The 23925-nt window shown below is 47.8% G+C and overlaps 3 protein-coding genes across 3 annotated transcripts in view; 1 reads left to right on the top strand and 2 right to left on the bottom strand.

The window, feature by feature from the left end:
• VSIG10L (V-set and immunoglobulin domain containing 10 like) overlaps positions 1–3150 on the bottom strand; it is a 36906-nt gene extending 33756 nt beyond the window's left edge. The window contains exon 1 of the mRNA XM_083455119.1: positions 1612–3150. Within this exon, the coding sequence (XP_083311245.1) occupies positions 1612–1675 (64 nt within the window). The 5' untranslated portion in view covers positions 1676–3150. The remainder of the gene's footprint in view (positions 1–1611) is intronic.
• Positions 1–23925, top strand: part of LOC310684739 (uncharacterized protein) — a 268708-nt gene that overhangs the window by 164275 nt on the left and 80508 nt on the right. The window lies entirely within an intron of this gene.
• Positions 5568–23900, bottom strand: ETFB (electron transfer flavoprotein subunit beta). Its single transcript, XM_083456046.1, has 7 exons — positions 23748–23900; positions 18752–18910; positions 11602–11760; positions 9990–10052; positions 8329–8487; positions 7829–8016; positions 5568–5782 (listed from the first exon to the last, which is right to left on the bottom strand). Exons 1-6 carry the CDS (start codon positions 23808–23810, stop codon positions 7846–7848), a joined length of 774 nt encoding a protein of 257 aa, XP_083312172.1. The 5' UTR covers positions 23811–23900; the 3' UTR covers positions 5568–5782; positions 7829–7845.

Here is a 23925-nt window from a genome sequence, read left to right as displayed (position 1 = left end):
TAAACTCCGGCATTTCTTAATCAGGGGAAAACATTAGAGATACAATTACGAATCCTGAAAAGTCAGCAAGGTTTTTCATTTTCCCTAAACTCGGTTTCTTCCTCAAGGCAGGTTATTATTAGGCTGCGTGTTCAAGGCTGCTGGCAAGAGAGCTTCGGGGCAGCCATCTCCCTTTCTGATTGCAACTGTTAATACAGGCCCAGAAGCATCGCCTGTAATAGGAGGGACTACAACCAAGGGGGGGGGGGAAGGGGGCAGACAAGGTCTTTTTTTTTTCATTACCGCAGGCCTGCATGGCCCATCAAGTTCAATGCAGCCCACCAGGACATGCTAAGGCTCTGGTTTTCGCTGTCTAACAGAGACTGCAAAAGAAGGTTGGGATGGGAGGCTAATATCAGGTCCAAGTATGGGCTGATGTCCATTGCAGCTGGTAGGGCAGAAAGTAGGGGGTGGAAGATTTGGGGGGGGGGGTGGAGGCTAGGCAGAGCCAGAGGCAAGGACAGGGAGAGTCAGTTAATTCTAGCATTGCCCCCAACTCCTTCCTTGACTAATACCACAAAGGCAACACGGAGACTAAGGCTGGATTCACAGCACACATTTAAAGCACTGTAATGCCACTTTGAAAACAATCGGGGAGTTGTAGTTTGTTCAGGGTGCTGAGAGATGCCTATTCTCTTCCCAGAGCTACAGTTCCCAGAATGGTTTAACAATTAATTCCTTTTTTCGGAGGGAACTCTGGGAATTGTAGCTCCAGGAGAGGGACAGAGGGTCTCTTGACAACTCCCAGCACCCTAAACAAACTGCAGCTCCCATGTTTCTTGGGGGGGGGGGGGAATCCACTAATGTTTAAAGCGGTATTGTCATGTTTTAAATGTACAGTGGTACCTCAGGTTACAGACGCTTCAGGTTACAGACTCCGCTAACCCAAAAATAGTGCCTCAGGTTAAGAACTTTGCTTCAGGATGAGAACAGAAATCGTGCGGTGGCAGCGGAGTGGCAGTGGGAGGCCCCATTAGCTAAAGTGGTACCTCAGGTTAAGAACAGTTTCAGATTAAGAACAGACCTCCAAAACGAATTAAGTTCTTAACCTGAGGTGCCACTGTATGGTGCAAATGTGGCCTTGGGGGGGGGGGGCAGGGAAGATGCCACAGCCTGCAGGTGGCACGGTGGGGTGGCTTGTCGAAGCGAGAAACTTTGTGCCCCTGCTTGCCCTCGGCTACCATCTGAAAGGCCACATTTGGCTTGGTGGACCCAGCGAAAAGTGCACAGGGCAAGTTTAATGGACACACAGCACAGAAAGCCTTTCAAGCCAATTCTCCTTCTGCAGTGCTGCCGCAAGAGAACAGAAGTCGGGCTTGGGAGAATGCTTCCTTTCCCTGCAAACATTCAAAAGAGCAACAACGGCAGAGGCTCGCTGTGAGTGGAACGTGTCAGCATTCTCTTTTATGATGTGGACTGCGAGGAAGGAGGAACTACACCTTTTGATATTCAGCCAGCTTCTCTACACAGACACGCTCCCCCACCCCTTCCCTAATACAGCTCAAATTCTCCCAGGTATCGATAAGATCAAACTTGGAAGGAGGAAATAAACCCCGGAGCAAATTGACTCACCTAGCAGCGAGAGAAGCCAGCCGGTCAAGGTAGGAGAGAGACAGGTGCCATGCCAGGGAGCCATGCCAGGCTGGCTCAACAGGGCAAGGCGGAGGCGCAAAGTGGGACACTCGGATCTACAAAAGACTCTCTCTCCCCCCTGAGAGCCAGAGGCGAGGGGAGGGCCTTATGGTGTTGGCCGGAAGGCAGGTGTCACCAGGTAGAGCGGAAGGAGGCGGCAAGGCCCAGGAAGAGACCTGATCCTCCCCTGCCCTCAGGGGAGGGATGACAAAAGCATCTCAGATATTCAGGGAAACCTGTTGAGCTGTCGCAGGTGGGGAGGAGCGCTGCCTGCCGAAGAATCGCACAGCCGAGTTGCCAGGGGTTTCGCAACCGAGGTTTGGAGTGGTTTGGAGCAGGCACAGGCTGGGGGAGTTATGCGGGGAATGTCTCTGCCAAGGAGCAAACTCCTTGCTCTCCGAATCATGCAATGCTCTTGCCAAATTAAAAATGAAGGCACATTGCACAATGCAAAAAAAAAAAACCGAACCCTCGAGGGAAGAATACAAGAGGAGCCCACCCTCAGCATTTCTGCAAGGGTTGCCACTTGTTTTCGGATGTGCAGGCATGGCGATCGAACGATCTCTCATCTTATCTGACCCAGGAGTGCAAGAGAATTATCCATGCCGGGCAATAGCTTGAGGGGAACAGAGACTGGGCAGAACAGGGACTCGTTCAGAGACACAGCAGCCAGGTTGAATGCAGGGCCTGAAATGTAAGGTGCAACTACAACAGCTCTTGCAGGTGACCTTCCAGCGTCTGCTTAAAGACCTCCGGCAAAGGAAAGAGCAAGGCAGACTCTTCTGCTGTTAAACAGCTCTTACTGTTAAAATGTTAACCAAAATCTACACCCCTCAAATTCCTGCTTCATCTTCTGTGCAAAAAGACCTCCAGATATTTGAAGATGGCCATCACGTCTCCACTGAGTTTCCTCTTTCCATTTGATCTTTTCCTTTGACCAGGATTTCAGCTTTAAAGCACACCTGTAGTAGCTTCAAGCCAAGAGCCCTCCCTCCAAAACACAAGCTTGGACCCCCACCGCTGACGCCATGCATCGCCTGCAGAACTAGTTATTCACATCATGCTCCACTCAACTATTAGCGGCCGACATGTATATTAAACAGGGTTACACACAACTCCGTGGCCCAGTTCTGCAAAACAGGCCTGAAATGGGGTAGGAGGAGTTTGGAAACTGGGCTGCAGAGAAGGGAACAACACAGAACCGCTTTGACTGTGGCAGAACCCAACACAGAAGGCCAGGGACGCCGTTTGATTCTTGGAGGCACCAGGGTCAAGTCATCTTCCAAAGCAGAGAAGCTGTTTGGGTCCGTAGTTCATGTAGGAATTGATGTTCACTAGCAAGTCTGAAAGGAAAAGTTCTTGCATCAAACTGTCCGCGCCCAAATTTTCTTGCAAAATTTCTCAGAGCAGCTGCTAAGACAGACTTACTAAAACTAGGGAGGGACATAGCCTGCTCCCACCCCCAAAAGCACACACATGCACACACAAACACACGGCTGGTCTTCTGTTTGGTGCTCTCGTTCCTAAAAAGAAGAAACTGGTTCTTCAAGATAGACATCCTAGAATAGCCAGGGCTGAGCTGTTCATCAGGCGCTGGGAAGAGAAAAATGGTGCTGGGTTGGGTGGGGGGTGGAGAGAGGGAGAGGGAGAAGAAAAGGAGCATAGCTGATGGAAAAGAAAAAGTGTAGGCACAATATACGATTCTGTGGGAGCACAGAAAAACTGAAAATGTGGTACTGTGGCCCAAAAATCCTGGAGCAGTGTCTTTTGGACGGCTGCCCATTCTGTGGAATAGCATTCCAGCTGATGACAGGCACTCCCTATCTGCACTTACCCGAAAAGGTTAAATATTTTTGTTTGGAAAGGCTTTCCCAGCTATATAAATGGGACTTTACAACAAGTGTCTGCTTGTTACGAGTTTTAGTCTTGTCTTAAATATATTTATCTTTTTGGTGTCTTTCACTGTTTACGATCCTCTTATGTGTAAATCGCCTTGAGACAGTGGCTTAGAAGGCAACATGAAAACGAAAAATAGAATCTACTCTAACATTTTAGGGAAAGAAGAGTTTCTAGTCCATATGACTGTGAATATGTCCTGGAAAACCCATAGGCAATGCCTGCTGAAACCATAGAATGGGCAACTGGGTGAACTTTCTAGGAGTGGGGCACAGGCCTCCCTGCCTGGCCCTCCCTCTACCCCATGCCTAGCAAATTCAAACTGTGCAAAACTGGAAGCATGCCAAATTATCAACTCTTACACATTTGCATTATTTATATGAGATTAAATAATAATGATAAATAGAAGAGCTTATGTAGTCCTGGCAGTGACCTGCTTCGTGGGGTTATCGGGTGAACCAAAATCTCTCTTTGTAATTGAACTCGTCTTTTGATCCAAGACGAATCCCATGGCAGCTTATGTTAAATACTATAAAAATGGAGGCTCTTTGATACCCTACAACTAGTAGCATTAGTCTTGGCGCAGCCTCTGTCGCTGCTGCTCCCAACCCGTCTCAGCCCCTGGCAACTACTGGCAGTTGCCTATTTGCCGGCTTTAGACTCTGTCCCCAACCCACTACCTGTTTTCGGAAAGGGAGGCAAGCATAGGGAGGACTGGCTACTGGCTCATTAGAATAAAGGGCCGTCATTCACCATCAAGGAGCAATTCTCCTAAGACACACCCTAGTGTGTTCCTTCCAGTGCAAGGCAGATTAACAAGCATGAAAGACGGAGTTTTGCTACCTCTTAAGACTTGCCAAAAATCCTCTGTGAGAAGGGGAATGAATGGCAGTATTCTGGGACCTGGCGGCGCTTGCAGAACAAGGAAAGAAAGACCACTCGAGAGGAAGCCAACCCACATAGCTACGCAGAACATAGTTTTGAGGTTTTTCCTAGAATCAAGCTGCATATCAATTTTATGAAATAAAATAATTATGTAATTAAACTGCAGAGCTCTACTCCCATGGGACGCAATAATGGCTATCAACTTAGATGGCCTAACAAAATAATTAGACAAATTCATGAAGGATAAGGCTATCAGTGGGAACAGTTCTAGCCTAGACTTTTCCAACATGCTTGTTTCATTTGTGCAGGGAATTCATGCCTCGCCCCATGGAAAAACCATGCCCTTCCCTCCCTCCAATCTGAAAAAGTAGGCTCCTGGAAGTGTTTTTGCACCCCTTTGGCTGGTAGCCAGGCCTTTGTCAGAGCAGAAGTGGAAGCGGCTTCCAGACACCAAATGCACTAGGACAGCTATGTCAGTCTCAGGTTATCATTATTTAACAGCCGAGTCGAGTAGCACCTTCGAGACTCGTTTTAGAAGAACATAAAACTTTGCAGGGGCTGTAACTTCCTTCTTCAGATGCCAGAATTGCTGGAGGCAAACAACGGAGGCAGTTAACAGAGCGTCCTCTGATTCCAGAGGTATCCTCGTGGATAGACTAGGACAGCTCAGTTGGCAGAGCAGGAGACTCTTAATCCCAGAGCTGTGGGTTTGATCCCCACGTTGGACGAAAGATCCCTGCATTGCAGGGGGTTGGACTAGATGGCCCCCGTGGTCCCTTCTAACTTGACGATTATATGAATGCAAGTGGAGAGGGAGTCTCTGTGAGCCCCCCCTGCTTAGGGCCAAAAGGAACCAAATGCTGGGGCCCAGCCATATAAATGCCCGTGAATCCTATGGCAATTTAACAGGGCAAAGTTAGCCTCCATCTTCGATGCGCAAGACGAGAACTATTCAGACACCACTTTGGCAAAGCACATGCCACTGGAAGCACAACTATACCACTTTGTGCCCAGGGCAGACCACTTACAGCAAAGTAAGCAATTGGGAACGCAATCCCTCCACCCCACTCCAAAAAAATAACCACGGCAGCGACGTGACGCTTGCTCAGAGCACCTCCGAAAATCACAGGACATTTATTGCAATCTGACCAATCCTTAATACAGAAAATAGAATCAAAGTCTCATTCAGCTTTCATCAGTGGCCAGCTGAGCTGGAAGGCAGCATGGTTAGGAAGTCGGAGGGACCCAGTGAGGTGGGAAGATGCGCCCCCTTCCCCGAGGGCCACACCCACCTCGACAGCAGCAGCAGCAGCGGCGGCTCCAGGCAAAGCTGAAAGGGAGAAAGGACGGGTCGATTATGCCTTCTTATCCTAAAAGCAGAAGCCAGAGTTGCATTTCAAATGATTCCTGAGCACTTGCGGCTTTATTTTTAATCTCTGTCAAAGCATCGAGTGATTACAGGCGCTCTGTTAAAAAGTATGAAGGGCTGCATTTCAGGGAGTCAGACCATAAAAAGATATGAACTCTGTTCCAATTCGGGTTCAACAAAAGCTATGCGGCTCTCTTGGTTCAGCTGCACTGTGCTAATTCTAACCACCTCACGTCATGACCTTCTAATTTTTTTTCTTTTCAAGCATACTATTTGCATGCACTAATACTGCACCCTCCAGAACACTCGTTAAGGTATATTTGACCACAGATCAAATCAAATGAATTTCTGCTTTCATGTGTTCTTGCAGAATTGATTTGTGCAGCTGGGAAGAACCCATAGATTTTGCTTCGTGTGTGTGTGTGTGTGTGTGTGTGTACACATACAAATATAAACACCCATTTTATATACATACCTATCTCTCTGGCGAAGAACGGCAACTATAAAGGCACATATATATCTATGGTGCAATCACGCTTGGAATAGTCTGCACAGTTCTTGTTACCCAGCGGGAAGACCCTATGGAGTGTGGGAGTTAAGTTCCACTAAATACAGTGAGGGACTTCCAAGGGCACATGAATAGTGCTGGGCTACACAATGGCTTGGAGCATTTTCCTGTGAGGAAAACGCACACACCTAAAGGGGGTAAATGACACATGCACCTATGCAATTATGAATGGACAGAGAGAGTGGGCATTTTGTTCCCTCTCATACAAATACCAGCAGTTGGGTACTGCCAATTGTGGGAGGTAAGTTCGAGAGAGACTATAAATGTTTCCCCGCCAGATCACTTAAAACCACAGGTTGCAATCAATGTTAGTTGTACTCAAAGCAAACCCACTGAAATTAATGGGCATGCCTAACCTAAGTCCATCGATTTCAATGGACTGTGCACAACATTTTCTGTCTGCTAGTGCAATGGCTCTTGGGCCAGCGGATGGGTGGATTTCAGCACTGTGCAACAGCGGGATACAATGCAACGGAGGTGCTAGCAGAAATTCAGTGTGTAACAGACTGAGCAATCTATTGCACAACCGAGTCACCAGCAACCTGCTCACGCTACCACTTGCACAAAAGTGTTCCACTGCCGTGAACTCCTTCGCCAGTGCAACAAGTATGACTTACTCAGTGACTTACCCTATGGAACCACAAGACATGATGGCCGCTTGCAAAGATGGCTTTTAAGAAGAAATGAGGGGAATCAACAGGTATGAATAACAAGGGGTGAGGTGGAACCTTCATGTTCAGAGGCAGTTTAACTCTGAACACTAGATGCAGGTAACGGAAAACAGGTGGCAGCTATTGCCTTCACTCTCTGCTCAAGCACTTCCAAGGGGCAAACTGCCTCGATGCTGCAGGAAACAATGCTAGACATGACGGATGTCAGTCTCCAGCAAGGCAGTTACCACATTCTCTATTTTCACTTTTAAGTGAGATGAGGCTCAGCGATAAAAAAACTCCAAGGAGGGACCAACAAGTGTGTGGGTCTCGCTGCTGAACAAATTGCCTCTTCTTGCTTGGAATTCTCAAAGTCAAAAAGATTATCTTCTGCACTAGCTGAACACTTCTCACTGAAAAAAGCAAGCCTCACTCAGTTTAGATAGAAGGCCTTAGACACTACAAAATGAGTCCACGCTTCCATATAATTAGCTTTACAGGTCCCCATCCAGGAGAAAATGCACCTGGGATGAAGGGAAATACTAGAAAATAGCTTTCTTGCTCCTCTTTGGGGATGAGGACAGGAGACAATCTTTTTCAACATCACCAGATGGATTTTCCTGATCTTCTGACAACTGAGCCACTCCTTTTGAAAAGGCTACTCTTTTCTGCAACAGATTTCAGGTTTGGTTTCAGTTCCATCCTTTACTATTGGATATGCTGGGCAGGAGCTGCTGGGAGCTGAACCCCATCAACAACAACTGTAGTTAACATGCATATTCTCCTTACCAGAACCACTTGAAGATTCAGATCCGCCCACTCTCTTTGAGCTTAGCAACCAGATCTTCTACCGTCTCCACCTTGACTCCAGCCTGACGCTGGGGAGGGTCCTCCACACTGACAATCTTCACCCGTGGGGTAAGTTCTACACCAAGGTCGGATGGCTTCACTACCTCAATCTTCTTCTTTTTGGCTTTCTGGGTTGGGGTGGGAATAAAAACAAGGCGCACTTAAACAACCCACCCTTGTTTGCTCCCCTGCCCATTTTGTCATCAGCTGCTGCTGAAATGCTGAATGTGAAAATCAATTGGGGAAGTCAAGGGCTCTGCACAAATCGTCAATTACTATTTTGTCACTGGGGCCCTTTGCTTCTCGTCCTCATGTTCTCCGGACCCAAATGGATACAAAATGGGGAGGGTGTGTGTGTCATTTATCTCCAGAGCAAGGCTCTGCTTAAGGGTTTGCTGTGCCAAGTATGGAATACCCATGAAAAGTTGTCAGGCCCATACCATGATGTTAGGCAGGGTGGCATAGCGCGGCTCATTCAGCCGCAGGTCAGCGGTCACCACGGCTGGCAACTTCAGGCGCACTGTCTCCAGACCCCCGTCAACTTCCCGCTCAACCTTCAGCCAGTCCCCGTCCAGAGTCACTTGTGAAGCAAATGTTCCCTGCAATGGGGAGAGAAGGGCTGCTGGATTAAAGGCATAAATTACATGAATTTCTACAAGTACACATCCTCAGAAGAGTTTCTCCAGTTGCTATACCAACTGCACATGCTTGAAGCACTCACCAGCTTTTTAAAAAATGACAAAAGCTAAGCGAATATTGAAATCATTTAGGGGTTTTTCAGACTTCTTACCCTGCCAATCACCCACATGCCCAGGGTAGCACATTAAACCACAATGGAGAATCGCAACAACCTGCCTCCTTAGGCGACTGAGCCCAGACAAGCCCTCAGGCATACCTCAGAATAAGCCGAGGCTGCCATGACTGGTTGATGCCGTCACAAGCTCAAGCCCAGGGCACGGCGTTCATCTCTATTATGAGCCACTGGCATCCACGGCAGAAGAGGCAGGGATGCACAACCCGAGGGCCTAGGCAGAGAGCCATTAAATCGTTTGAAGACTGCATGCTTAATATATTTTTGGAACCACATCATGAAGGAGCCTGGGATGTGCGTGGCTCTCTGGGGGCACCTTGGCAACTTTGTGTCCAGAAGAGTTCGGTCAGTCATTCGCCTCCCAGTTAGTCCAGCGTTTCACTGGCACGTTAATTAGGTCACTAGCTTAGGGTGGGGTGTTGAATCAAAACAAACAAAAATAGGGGACTGGTGACTGGCCTGGTTGTTATAAACCTATATATTGGCAGCCCGTTTACACACGGTCAATACGTGCACGACCGTGTATATGCACATCGCGCCGAACCTGGAAGTGACCCAGAAACGACATAAATATGTCACTGCAAAATAGAGTGGAACGGGGGCTCATGGGGAGCAGAACAGGCTGTTTGCAGGCTTTTTCAATTATATGTGATTTCACCAAGGAGTGTGGTACCTCAGAACATAATTCCTGCGTAAAAGGGGGAGGGGCTGCCTGTATGTCGAACGACTCCTTCCTTTTAGTTTATTTGTATTTATTATTGCACTTGTATCACACCTTTTCCTCCAAGGAGTTCAAGGTGGCATACATGGTTCTCTTCCTCCTCAACACAACAACCCTGTGAGGTAGGTTAAGCTGAGAGGCCAGGGCTGGCCCAAGGTCACCCTGTGGGATTCCTGGCTCAGTGAGGGTTTGAACCCTGGTCTCCCACACCCTAGTCAAGACACTCTCACTGCTACGTCACACTGGTTCTCAAAGCAGGATGGTCACACAGCTGCCCTCAGGCCAGAAAGGAAAGGGAAAGGGAAAACAGGGGGAAAGAAAATGGCAAACAGGAAGGAAAGAAGGGGTGCCCACCCACTCTTGGCTCTGCCCCAACCACTGCCGGCAAACCCCAGTCCTTCATACCATCACTGTAGCCTATTGGATGGGCTCCCTTCTTCAAGCTGTGCCTCCTCAAGTATGGAAAACAAATGCGTCTTCCTTAATAGGCCACCTGCTCTCTGCCTGCCAGCCCTGCTGCTCACTTCCATCTATTCCACATAAGACGCCCCCTCCCCACCGAATAGTACCTGAGGCCAGTCAAGAAACGCTGCGGTCATCTGCCCTGTCTGGTTGCAGTCATCGTCAATAGCCTGGAAAAACAAGCAAGGGGTGAAAAAGGATCGGAGAGAGGAGGTGTCACACAAAGGACAAGGAAGCGCAGCTGTTTTTCAGGGCAAAGAGCCTTTCCCCTTCAGGGGACAGAGCAACCAAAACGCATTCCGGTGGGCACCTCTCCCAGGACTCTGCAGCGACTGCGTCCGGCCCCAAAATGCCAGGGTCTCCATCCATCGTAAGTGGAAAAGTTGTAACATGGGATGTACTGGTTGCACTCTCTTTGGGAGGCTCAAGTCAGGCCAGGTCTCCCAACAGGAATGAGGGTACCTGTGGGCACCTGAGCATTTCAGCAGTGACAAAATGTTCCCCTTGAGCCAGATAAATTACCAGCCACATGAAATGAGAAGGACCATCCTTCTGAAAAGTAACAGCCCCTGCAAAATCAGACCTTGCATCCTTCGGGGGCAGAACCAGAGGTCTCGGCACAGGGGGTGGGAACTTCAGGCCAAATGTGGTCATCCAGGCCTTGGGACCTGGCCCTCGGGACTCTCCAGCGAGACTCCCTCTTCCCAGGCCACATCTCCAACTTGCGATGCCCAGCAGCCTCAAGTCATGTGCTTTTGCCTGGCTGAAATTCCATCTTGAAGCATTGTCTCTGGCTTGCCTAGATGGAAGCGTGTTGTGTGTGTTTGTATATATATGTAGGAAGTTCAGGCTCTTGCGTGTCTGGAATGCAGCCAGCTGTACAAAGGTAAGATCCACAACTGCTGCGCTGCCTGCTTTTGACTCTGGCCTAGGGAGGCAAAGGTTCCCCATCTGTGAGTTAACAGGTGATGCTGCGGAAGCAGCAGCTCCCCTGCTGTTTTCCGCCTCCTTGTCCCAAGTCCCAAGTCTCAGATCTGCTTTCCAGTCATCTCGGAGATCACTTTATAAATCTCCATGGATCAGCTTCAGTCCAGATATACTGTTGGAAACCTGCAACTGGCAACCCAGATGTTTGCTCCTTTCAGCCCTCAGGCCTGTTCGGTTCAGCCTCTCTTAACTCTGCCCCTATGCCTGCCAGTTACTTTCCCCCTTATGTCCACTAGGTAATAAGAAGCCATATTAACGTCCCCATTCTGAAGAAGGGCCATAGCTCAGCAGCAGACCATCTGCCTTGCAGGGTTCAAATTCTCGGCATCTCCAGGTAGGGCTGAGAGAGAAAGCCACTGGCAAGCAAGGCAGGCAAGATTTCTCTAGGGGAACCAGTAACCTGACTCAGTATAAGGCAGATTCCCATGTTCTTATGGAAATTGTGCCTCAGCCATGATGGCGAGCCCATGCCGAAAGCTGTCTATTGGACTGACTCCTGGCATGAGAAGGCAAGGGGTGGGATCAGGCTTTAACAGGCGCCAGCTCGCTGGGTGCACTGGCCCTTCTCCAGAAGCTTGATGACTAGAAACTTGATCCCAGGAGCTTCGTAAGGAGAGCAACATGGTGGGTGCACATTCATTTCCATGCTGCACCATTTACCTGTGCAAGAGCTCATCTCTTCTTTCACACACACACACACACACACACACACACACATTGCATCTCTATTACCTGCTTCCCCAGCAGCAGAAGGTTGACGCCTTCTTTTTTGGCAAGTGCAGCCAGGATTTTCGAAACCTGGAAGGGGCTGAGGCTCTCGTACTCCTTGGCAGGGACCTCCACATGCAGCCCTCGATCGGCCCCCATCGCGAGGGCTGTGCGGATCGTCTCCTGGAGGGAGGCGGCAAAAGGAACAATAAAGAAGGAAGCCTTGAACTTGACACATACATCTGCTTTCCTCGGAATTTTAAGGTATTAATTCTTGTCCTAGAAAGTCCCCTGGGAAGGCCTAGAAGAAGAGTGCTCCGGGGAAAAACAATGCATTTGTGATGTTAGCTCTCCTCTCAGGCCTATTTGCTTGTTTAGCAATGAAACATACCTTACCCCAGGGGCCTACAGGGGACTACAACTCCCATCACCCCCATAATTGGTTATGCTGTCTAGGGCTGATAGGACTTTGGGAGCCCAACAGCACTGGGAAGCCCCATAAGTCGCCCAACACAGCCTCTCACTAAGGAAAGATTGCGGTGCTTAAGAAGAGCACAGGTCGAGAATCAACACAGTCATCTTGAGAAAGAAACCAGCATTGGGTGGCAGTCTTGGAAGATTTATGCTGCCCTGAGCGGGACCGGTAATATAAAGAAAATTGGATGCTGTGCTTTCAAGATACACAGTTCTGGCATGAAGAAATCCGAGTTCTCTCTTCCAGTTTTGTTAATGACAATGATAATAGCCTCTATAGGGAAGGGGGATGCCTGCCCCACTGGGAACAGAGCCAAGACACTACTCCCCCCCCCCCCAACAGATGCAGCTGCTGAGTTTGCAATAGTAAACCCATCACTGCGCCAGCCAGCCCTTTACACAACCGCAGGCAGAAATCAGAAGCAGGAGGGCAGAGAGAAGATGGCCTTGGGAGAGAAAGAAAAGCCCTGTATTTGTTCCCAATCTCAGAGACTGAGGAACGTCAGTTTGGCTGCTGCTGCTGCTGCAGGGGGAAGGGAAGGGCTGCTTTTTTAAAAAAAACGGGGGGGATTGTGAGAGCAGCGCAGCAAGTGAAGGTCACTGGGAAGCGGGGGCAGCAGTGCAGAAAATAGCTGGCGACGGTGGGGCTGTCAGGAAGCCGCAGCTGAGAGAAAAGAGAGCAGAGCCAGGTCTGGGGAGAGGCAGGGGGAGGCAAGAGAGGCATGTCCAAACCGGTTACTTTCACCGGCTGGAGCTGCGCACAGACACACACCGTGTGGGATCTCAAGAGCAAAGTGGGGAGCGCCTGCCTTCTAGCGCCCCCCTCCCATGGCCTTTCTTGGGAGCTGTCAGAGGGCAGAAGAGAACGCTGGGTTTTGGCTGTGGGAGGGCCGTGCTCAAGGCTGTGCAGGTGGCGATCCTATGCGCTTACCTGGTAGCCAACCCCTCTTGAAGACCGTGGGATTTACGTGTGAGTAAATGTGCACAGGGCTGCAATGTCAGCACCTTTAAGGGAGCCCTGCCGCCTCCTCCTCTCTCTCTCTCTCTCTCTCTCTCTCTCTAACAGACAGAGGGAATTCCAGCAGGTGATGCAGATTCTCATCTCTTGTGTTATGACTAACTGTGCCCGCTGAAAATTCTGTTGGCGGTTCCCATCTTGCATTTGGGCTCCCCTTAGATGGGGGCAAAGGGAAGGTACATTGGGATTGGTTTGTAGATTGCTGGATGATTTTCAGTCAGCTGGAAAAGGTTCCCAATTATAGCAACAAAAAAGCTGCCCCCATCACAACCCCCACCCCAATATAGAATTGTCAGAATTCCTGCTTAGATATAAATTAACTCAGATGCAATTTTTTACTTGCATATATGCAAGTTATCCTGGGTGCAGGAGTCAATTGCTTCTGCTGTTGCTTAAGTCATCATTTGGATCTAGTCTTACTCGCAAGTCACTGTTTGGCCCCCAGCTCCAAATGAGGGTTAAAAAAGGAAAAGGAAAAGGAAAGAAAGGTACATTTGGAAAGCTTGAAGTCTGTCTGTGTCTGCCCTAGACTCACAGGCCTTGATAGCTCAGGCAGTAGAGCATGAGACTCTTAATCAGGGTTGTGGGTTCACGCCCCAGGTTGGGCAAAAAGATTCCTGGATTGCAGGGGGTTGGACTAGATCAACCATGTGGTCCCTTCTACCTCTTAAGATGCTCTCTAAATAGAGCCCCTTTTCTTAACAACCCAGTGAGGTGCTTAGATGATGGTGGTCCTACACCTTTAACAGTGTGCCCTGCTGAAACCCCCTCGTCTACACAACTAGTAAAGCTACGGGAAGCTCATTTTCATTTGTCAAACTCCTGATTCTCTCTCTGCTGCTCATCGGACAAGAAAACCACCCTTAATGTTCACACAGGCAATGCTCTAGCCCAGACAACTACACTCCACACACCTCAACAGGCTGCGAAAGGCAGGCTTCTCCATTGCTTCAGGTGTGTTAACTCTGTCAAAGGTTGGTACCCAGTATTTGGAGAAGAAAGGGTTTTGGCTCCAGCATCTTCAACATGCTGCTCTCAGCATATCTACAGAGCTCTCTCTTGTGTGCCGCTGGTACCACCTGGTGGCCACCAGCCTAACTAACACCAATTAGTCCAGCCCCCATCCCTCATCTCTTTGCATTCCCTGAGCTGTAAAAAGCTCTCGATTTAGAATTAATTATGTTGATCACAGGCCACTCAGCAAGTTGGCAGATAGACAGAAAGGAGCCTGAGCACCAATTTCCCAACAGAAAATTGGAGAAAGGAATTTGGGACAAGCAATTAGGTGCGCCAGAGCACCAATTTCAAATGGAGGATGGAGAAAAGAATTTGGGACAAGCAGTTCTGGTCACCAGACAAGGAGCAAGAAAGCTGTCCCCCAGCGTCACACTGGACCTTCCCTGAGGAGTCCACTCTGTTCCACCCGTCCATGCAACACAGACCAAAGCTGTACAGAGGGTATTTATGGGAGAAAGCTGCTCCCACAGCAAACAGATTCCTCAAAAGCAGACCACTTGCATAAGAACATACTAAACTATCCCATATTGAGTCACACCAGGGCCACATTTTCACTCACCATGGCCCCTTGCACCCCTCAATTCTTATTTTTATTATTTAAATTAAGAGGGGAAAGTTGTCTCTCTCTCTCTCTCTCTCTTTGGTTGGGCAGAGGGAGTTGCCTGTCGTTTTTCTGTCTGTGATTTAGGGTGCATGCAGGTGTTTTACCTCCTTTTTTTTAAAGGGTGTGTGTCTGAGCCCTGTCCACTTTTCTTCTGTGAAATGGGTGCATTGCGCTGCCTGCAGCAATTTCATAGATAATGTGCCTCTTGGGGGCCCAAAAAGACTGGGAACCCCTGATCTACACTGACAGGCAAGGAGTCAGTGCTGCATTCAACATTCGCCACACTCACAGTACATTCAGTGAATTTAATGAACATGACTAACAGGTCTATCAACTTCATAGGTCTGCTCTGAGCACAACTTAGTTGGGATACAACCCTCAAACAATAGTCTTTTCCAGTCCTACTCAGAGATGCCAGAGATTGCATCCAATACCTTCTGCCTGCAAATCATGGGCTCTATGACTCAGCTAATGACCCTTAATTTGATCGTAGGCTGTCAGCAGGGATTTCGGGGGGTGTTCTTAGAAGAATAGGGTTGTATTCAACTAACTTTTACTAAAGCAGACCCACTGAAATTAACAGCAGTGATGAACTTAGGTTCATCAATTCCAGCACGCCTACTCTGAGTCATTTAAATATTGCCTTTCTTCCAAGGAATGAAATACTAAATATATGTTGCAAAAATATAGTTTACTCAGGCTGGTTAATGGTCCTTTCAAGAGCTAATGGCACAAACTCCCTGGCCTGCTATTAGGAACATATGAATCTGCCCAATACTGAATCAGATCATTGGTCTGTGTAGTATTTTCTCCTTCAGGGATTCAGACATGAGATGCTGGGATCGAATCTGAGACCTTCTACATGCAAAGCAGATGCTCTACTGTTGAGCTACGGGCCTTCTTCACTTCTGTCCTCCCTCAGGCCGCACAAGCCAAGCAGACTTAGGGAAGGTAGGAGAGGAGCTGTGCCCCAACAGGTACGCTCATGCCACCAGTTCCCTGGTCTGCTGGTGACCTTTGTTGCTTTAGAACGTACAGGATGCCTATTGCATCTTAAGCCACCCCACAAATAAGAGGAAGGCAGGTTTTTAAAAATCACTTGCCAATATTGGTGGCAGGAAAGATTCCTTCCCGACCCCAAATTACAGGGAAAAGTACACGGGTATTTGTAGTGCTAGTTCTTTTAGGGGTTTTTTCTTGTCCCCCCCCTTTCTTTCTGTATTTGCATATGTATGTTGAATCTTTATACAGTGGTGCCCCGCAAGACGAATGCCTCGCAAGACGGAAAACCTGCTAGACGAAAGGGTTTTCCGTTTTGGAGGTGCTTCGCAGGACGAATTTCTCTATGGGTTTGCTTCGCAAGACGAAAATGTCTTGCGATTCCTGGGGGTTTTTTTTCGCTCCCCACCCCCTTTTTGTAAGGCACTAAGCTGCTAATAGCCTTTTAGCAGCTAATCCCTTAAGCCTTTAATAGCCGCTAATAGCCGCTAAACCGCTAATAGCGCTAATCCGCTAATGGGCTTGCTTCGCAAGACGAAAAAACCGCTAGACGAAGAGACTCACGGAACGGATTCTTTTCGTCTTGCGAGGCACCACTGTACTTTTAAAATAAAAAATTAAAAAGGAAAAGAAAAGAAAAGTACCATGGGTAAAACTCACCGAGCAAGCTTCCTACTGAAGGAACTGCAGAGGATGAAAACTCTAAACCACAGCTGAGCTAGCCCTTCTCTTGCTACATTGCCCTCCTGCAATGACAACAACCTGCCCGCTTTCATTCAGAACCAGGCTCACGAGAAACCAGCAACCTCATTTTAGCCAGGGGTCCAAAGCCAGGGTGTTGGAGGACTTCAAGAGGGCTCCCTGCAAAGCATCATCTATGCCAGGCTTTTCTTATTTTACATCTCCAGTTTTACTCAACCCAGTAGGAGCAGCTATGGTAATCTGTAGCCTACTGTACAAAGGTACGAGTCACCTCCTCTGCCAATCCACCACAGGAATGAGGTCCCTGAAGGGTGGCCACCAGGGGATGTGGCCCCTGGTCTGTAAAAGCTCTTCCAGGCTTGCTTTAGTCTTAAAGGGTCCCGTGCGATACAAAGGGCAAACAAATTCATTACAGCATAGGCATTCATGGACTACAGTCTATTTTAATCAGATGCATCATGTGGTCAGACAAGTACAGTGGAGGAGAGAGAGTATACCATCATAAATCTGCAAGGCTTTAAAGTTCCACAAGATTCTCACTGTTTCTACTCAGCCTCAGTACTTAGGATGCCTTCTGGTTACGCCCATCCCCCACCCCAAAAAGACACATCTGGAAAAGATGTATTTTAAAGGCAAAGTAGAGGCGCTTCAAGAGATGACTGGACCTAAGAACCATCTTTCTATCTCTCTATCTCTCTACAGGACTACATTTGCATAATCAAACCACGGCTTAATAAGTCGAGAAGCGTGCAAGCTTCATGTACCCACATGCAACCCCTTTGCTTCTGCTTTGCTCTTCCTCTTCTGCGAATGAGCCAAGAACAAGCCAAGAAGCCACGGCTAATCATAGCTTGCTGTTATGTCCAGACAAGGAACTCGCATGAAGGGGAGAACAAAGTGGCTGCAGGCAGGTCCCTGAAGCTCACACGTATCTCAGCTTCTTAAGACAAGATATGATTGTGCAACTGCCACCTGTTTGTCAAAGACCACTCTTAAGAATACAAGTACTGCCGTGTTGGCTCAGACCAAAAGCCCATCGAGTCCAGCATTCTGTTTGGAGCTACAGCCAGGCAGGTGTTCACATGCAGGGTATGAAGGTACTGGCTGCCCCCTGCAACAGGCTGACATTAGGTGCACCTCTAGGCAGGAACTAGATCATTTGTACACCTGAACAGCACTTAGCCAGAATTGGCAGCAGCAAGGGAAGAGACATATGTAACCAGGAATTTAAGTCTCCTTGATATGCTCACATTTTCAGCCCATGTGCGCTTCTATATGTAGCTCAACTGAATTACAGGTCTACTTACTTATTAGACCTGAGGTCTTCTAATATGATCACCACCCCCTCAAGTGCAAACTATAAGGTCTTCAGTTAAGGAAGTACAGTTAATGCATCTTACAAAGCAAGACTTTGCCAAGGTGACTGAGAAACTACCTAGGAGCCTGTTTTACTTCCTCTACTTCCTCTAAAACGCTCCAAGGGACAAAATTACTGGGACTTTTTTCTTTCCTTGAAAAAACAACAGGCTGGTCATTGCCGAACAAGTTAATGGATTTGTTAAATGACACAGTAAAGGAAAGCAATTTCAAGAGTTGCCCACTTTGTTGTTATAGCAGCTAAACTTAGATAAAACATCATCTGCAGGAATTTAGCAGACTACGGAGGCAATAGTTTGAATCTCCTTCCACCACCACCCAAGTTCTTCTTTTCACTTTTGAGCCAACCTGCCATTTTTGAAAGTCATGTATATTCTATTATATTGCGAAGGTTTAATTGCTTACGGTGCGTAAGCAACCAATGCACAGCTTGACAAATATAACAGCTAGACATTAGACTTTCTTAAAGTATTTCCAGGAATTCAATTCTACACCAGATACCAAATGTCACATAAACAAAATTTTGACATGACTTAAAGGCTGAGGAGAGAAGGGGGTAAAAGCAAAAATGAGGAGAAAGTCTGGGGTGGGAGAGAACAGCAGCAGTTTGGGATAAAGCAGAAGTGACCGACTCAGCCATCTGGGAATGGAACTCGGGTTTGAGATACCATTGATGGGGTGGGGTCCTATATAGAGGCCAGTGGAGGATGGCAATTAGGGCAGGGTCCCACCAATCTCTTATCTGTCCTCATTCAGCTCCCATCTGCCCCAACCAGTCAGGTGGCTCTGCTTGCCATTGGCCCTGGCTCCACCTATTGTTGGTTTCCCTGCCTTCTGCTCAACAGTTTCAATGGACACCATTCACTGCTGTCAAAGCCCACAGCCAGTACTGGATACTCAGCTGTGGGTTCTTGTTACACAATGATTTCCTTCCCTTGCCCTCTATTTGCCTTGCCTCCTGCTTTTGGGGAATGCCTCCTCACCTGGCATTGCTGTGGACCACAGCTCACAACTACCACCTCCGAGACGAGCTTTTTTTCCTTGAGGCGCACGGCTTCCTCCACGGCGATCTCGCAGAAGGGGTTCATGGAGTGCTTGACTCCATCTGTCACTACGCCTGTTTTGTCTGGTTTCACCCGCACCTGCAAGAGGAGCAAAGTTGTCATGGAGGCAGCTAAGGAAGATCTGGAACTAGCTCTTGGGGACCACTCTTGGCGAGTGAGGATCCAGAAGCTGAATGCAGCACACAGGGCATCATCAGCCCCAGGTAGGGTAGCAAACATTAGCAAAGTTTTCAAATAGTTTAGAGTTGAATTAATGAATGCTTGCTGTAAGAGCTTGCTCTCTTTTAATTGAGATAAGGACCTAAGATGAGCCCATCTAGATTAGGCCAAAAACCAATCTAGCTAGTTCAACATTGTGTTCTCACAGCGGCCAACCAGATCCATAATGGCTTTCAAAGAGGACTAGATAACTGCAAGAAGGCTAAGACTAAGGTAAAAGACTAGTTAAGTCCAGTCAAAGGTGACTATGGGGTTGCAGCGCTCATCTCGCTTTCAGGCCGAGGGAGCCGGCGTTTGTCCACAGACAGCTTTCCGGGTCTTATGACTAAACCGCTTCTGGTGCAAGAGAACACTGTGACAAGTGCCAGAGCGCACCAAAACGCTGTTTATCTTCCTGCCATAGCGGTACATAGTTACCTACTTGCACTGGTATACTTTTGAACTGCTAGGTTGGCAGGAACTGGGACAGAGCAATGGGAGCTCACCCCATTTCACAGATTCGAACCACCAACCTTCCGATTGGCAACCCCAAGAGGCTCAGCGGTTTAGACCACAGCGCCACCCGCTCCCTTTATAAGGCTCTGCTCTACCTCTACTATGGTGGGCAGTGTGCCTCTGAATGCCAGCTGTTGCTCACAGGTCCTGCTCTTGTGCTTCCCATGGGCATCTGTTTGGCCACTGTAAGAACATGATGTTGGACTAGACGGGCCACTGGTCTGACTTAGCCGAGCCCTTCTCCTGCTAGTGGGAAGCCAACAAGGAACACCTGAAATCAAACCTCTCAGCCAAGACTATATCTATATCTTTGTCATCCACTAATTTTGCCACAAACATAAGGCTGCAATTTATTCCTTATGCACAGCCTTCTGTGGGGGCTGTTTGCTTGTTTATTTTTAGCCTGCCTTTCAATCATCTTGGATTCCCGAAGCGAGGAACAATTAAAAGATTTTGACAAAACAAATGAAAACAAAGATGACACAAATGGCTGGGGGGTGGCGGTGGCTGCAATCAACCTCATCCCATTCCCTCCAGCCATTCTCTGCTCTCCAATTCATGTGGTCATTTTCAATTATGATTTTTCTCCACTTGATTATCTCTGGTCATGCATGGGAATGAAATTACACAGAGAAAGCTCTGACATGACCCATCGGTACATGGATACGCTCAGCTGCGATTTCAGCAATTGGGGTTTGCTCCAAAAAGGGCTGCCAAGATTGCAGAAGTTGAAGCACATCCACAGACTGTCAGTTTCACAAAATGCTAATCTCTACACTGCAACTTTTCTGGGAACAGTCCAGGTGAAGGAAGATGGGGACAGGAGGTAGAAGACCAAAAAAGAGGAGCCACTCACCCCTCCTCTATGCCTTGGGCTGGTTAATCTTGGGGTGCTCAAGTTGATTGGTTTGGTTCTACTCTTTCCTCATCCTCTCATCCCTACAGTTTATGAAGGCAATGAGCTGGTCTGCATATATTGCTTAAGATAAACTATGGCTTAGTGAAAATGCATGAATGTGCAGCCTGCTGGGGAGCAGATTGCATCCACTTTGCTCTTCCTCTCTGATCCTGTTGCAAGCTAACGTGTTTTAACACGTTATTCAAACCAGAGCTCATTATTTTCTCCTCCAGATAAGCCACAATTCTGCATTCAGATGGCATGTTTAGCCAAACCAGGGCTTGCTCAAAGCAGCCACAATCTCCTCTCTGGGAACTCTCACGCTTGTGCATTTGCATTAAACCATGGTTTGGCTTAGCATAACATGTGAACCAGTTGAATGCAGAAATATCTTTGGTTGAGAGAATAAATTCTTGTAACACATTCATACACAAATACCGCAGCCTTAACCATGTTTACCCAGAAATAGGTTCTACTGAATTCAAAGGGACTTACTCCCAAGGAGAACTGTATCCACAGTACAATACAAAAGCACACAAGGAATTACAGAAAACACACAGCTGAAGTCCAAGGCACTCTCAAATAAGTTCCCTCAACTCTTTGAGAGAAAGAAATGGAGCATTAAAACCTAGGAACAACAGGAATACTCATTGTATGCCTCCTCAATGTTTATGGGTTTAAGTGTTTTGGAAGAAGCTTCTGTTTGCATAAGGAAGGCCCAAGATCAAACAGCCTGCTCCTGCACAGAGAGCCAGTAAACACAGGCTTAAAATCAGAACAAGGCGGCTGTTTGCACACGTCTTTGCGCAATCAGCAATTGAGGATTGTGCTCACACGCAGCTGCAAGGCACCCATTCAAACCTTCCAGCAGTCAGAACCTTCTGGCATTATTCTGCAGACTTTCTCCACACATTAGCCAGGCTTCCTCAACCTCGGCCCTCCAGATGTTTTTGGCCTACAACTCCCATGATCCCTAGCTAGCAGGACCAGTGGTCAGGGATGATGGGAATTGTAGTCTTAAAACATCTGGAGGGCCAACCTGAATTACGCTGACCAGCACCACAGATTTTTCAGATGTTAAGACCTTCTGATACCAAAACTATCACCGAACAGAAAACACGAGACTGGTGCATGTAGATTCTCAGATGCAATTATCACCTGGGGAAACCCAGGTGGGGTATAAGTAATAAAATTATTTATTATTATTATTATTAATTATTATTATTATTGCATTTACAACTTATCCATGCTACAGGGCAATTTCCCAGTATGCATGTGTTCAGTAGGAGACACACATACGAGTGCCTCACACAAATGTTAACTTGCACACAGCTTCCCTACATGGAAGTGCCTTTCATATAAGAAAATCAGAAGGTCTTTAAGAAGCCCTCAAAGTATTTGATTCCATGGAGAAGTAGCTGGGTAACTCAGGGTCAAATCCTAAAACATGACGCTTACTGGCTAGCCAGTAATCCCATGAGAATACAAACTAGCAAACTCCATGGAAGAAACACAGGATATAAGCATGAAACCTGACAACAAACAGGTCACTGTTATTCCCATTTACCTGAGAATGAGACACCGAAGTTGCCCAAAGACACACCCGCTGAGTATGGAAATTTAGCCCTGATCTCTCAGGCAGTGTTAGAAACTGAAATAGGAAAGCTAGGCGCTAAATGGCACCTTAAACCCAGGTTATGGGCGCAACAACGGAATGTCTAGGCACACTTTTTAAATAACAAGAATACAAAGCTGAAAATGAATGAACTGCAGCTAAAATATTATGTTCATTTTTCACACCGTCTAGTCCTTCCCCTGCCCACCTCTCCTAATATTCTTAAGAGGGTCTCTTTTCCAGTCTTCAGAGTAGCTGGAAGTAGGGAGACAGAAAAAGATCCTCCTTTCCTTCCACTCTGCAGTTTTAATCTCAAATCTTAGGCTCAGTACTGCACCCAAGGCTCAAAAACTGCTCACGCTTAATAAAATTCCCTTTTGCAAAATGTGTTTAGAACATTGGGAGTTTCAAACACTGCTCTCACGTCCAAGGTCCAGCTAAGATTCTTGAATCAGAAACAAATATTAACAAAGGGATTGAGGGATACAAGTACAGTGGTGCCCCGCAAGACGAATGCCTCGCAAGACGGAAAACCCGCAAGACGAAAGGGTTTTCCGCTTTCAGAGGTGCTTCGCAGGATGAATTTCTCTATGGGCTTGCTTCGCAAGACGAAAATGTCTTGCGATTCTTGAGGGTTTTTTTCGCTCCCCAACCCCCTTTTCTAAAGCGCTAAGCTGCTAATAGCCTTTTAGCAGCTAATCCGCTAATCCCTTAAGCCTTTAATAGCTGTTAATAGCCCTTAAACTGCTAATAGCGCTAATCCGCTAATGGGCTTGCTTCGCAAGACGAAAAAACCGCTAGACGAAGAGACTCGCGGAATGGATTCTTTTCGTCTTGCGAGGCACCACCTCTTGCGAGGCACCACCACAAATCTCTTCCTTTTAATACAATACTCTATTGCAAAAAAGTTTTTTTCTTTTCTTTTACAGTACTCTATGGTGAAAAACTTAAGCATAACTATACCGTCTCTGAAAAAGGAGATTTAGTTTTGCTAACACGCCTGCTGACAGCCTCTGGCAGCTTTCTCCTCCACCAAGGCATTTGTCAGCAAGAGGTGACCTTGGGCCAGGCACTGTCTCTCAGCCTGACCTACCTCGCAGGGCCGTTGTGAAAAAAAAATGTGGAGGTGGGGAAGCGGAGAACTATACACGCCACATTGAATTCTTTGGAGGAAAGGCAGAGTACAAACGCAATAAAATAATAAATGAGTAAAACCCACTGCCTGGGTTTCCTTTCCTTTCTCCCTCTCGATCCCTCTCCCCCCCTCCTGTGCCATGCATTTCAGATGCTAAGCATGAGGAGGAGGGCCTTCTACGGATCGCTGTAAGCTTTTCTCGGCTGAAACTGCTTCAGAAACAAACAACTGAAAAAGTTAGTAAGAATCAGCCAAGGACAGAGAGAAAAGAAGCCGGCAGCACCAGGCAAATGCCTCCGGGAAACCGTTTTGAGAAGAAAAAAAGGCCGCCCCCTCCAACATCTGATATTCTGAGGCAGACTGCGCGTAAACACGGAGGTTCAGACACACGTGACAACGTGCACGTGTGAACCCCACACGCTGAGCGTCGTGTTAACATGTGGGTTAACATGCTGGGGGTACCTCCGGAGGAGAAGCGCTCCCTCTCTTGGGACCCAGACGTCCGAGGGGCTCCCTCCCCGCGCGCCGCCCTCCCCAGCCTCGCCGCGCGCACCTTCACGGCGTAATCAATGACCCTCTTCACTCCCACCATCGCCCTCAGCCCGGACGCCGCCATCTTGCCCCGCTCTCAGTTGTCCTATCAGCAGTCGCCTAGCTTCCTCCTCACCACGCCCACCGGGTTCTTCCAGCCAATCGGGAAGATGACCAGGCGGTCCAATCCGTGCGCATGT

This window comes from Podarcis tiliguerta (assembly GCF_965153285.1).
Source record: "Podarcis tiliguerta genome assembly, chromosome: 8".
In the NCBI taxonomy this organism is placed as follows: Eukaryota; Metazoa; Chordata; class Lepidosauria; order Squamata; family Lacertidae; genus Podarcis; species Podarcis tiliguerta.
The sequence above is the reverse complement of the archived record's forward strand: the minus strand, read 5'-3'. Positions and strand labels throughout refer to the sequence as shown.

Bases quoted from the DNA above. Each gene is read 5' to 3' on its own strand.
- ETFB (XM_083456046.1), bottom strand. From the start codon at position 23,810: ATGGCGGCGTCCGGGCTGAGGGCGATGGTGGGAGTGAAGAGGGTCATT. The intron at 18,911-23,747 runs GTGCGCGCGGCG...CTCCTCTTGCAG, and splicing joins TCATTGATTACGCCGTGAAG to GTGCGGGTGAAACCAGACAA. The intron at 8,488-9,989 runs GTACTATTCGGT...TCCCCATTGCAG, and splicing joins CGTTTCTTGACTGGCCTCAG to GGAACATTTGCTTCACAAGT.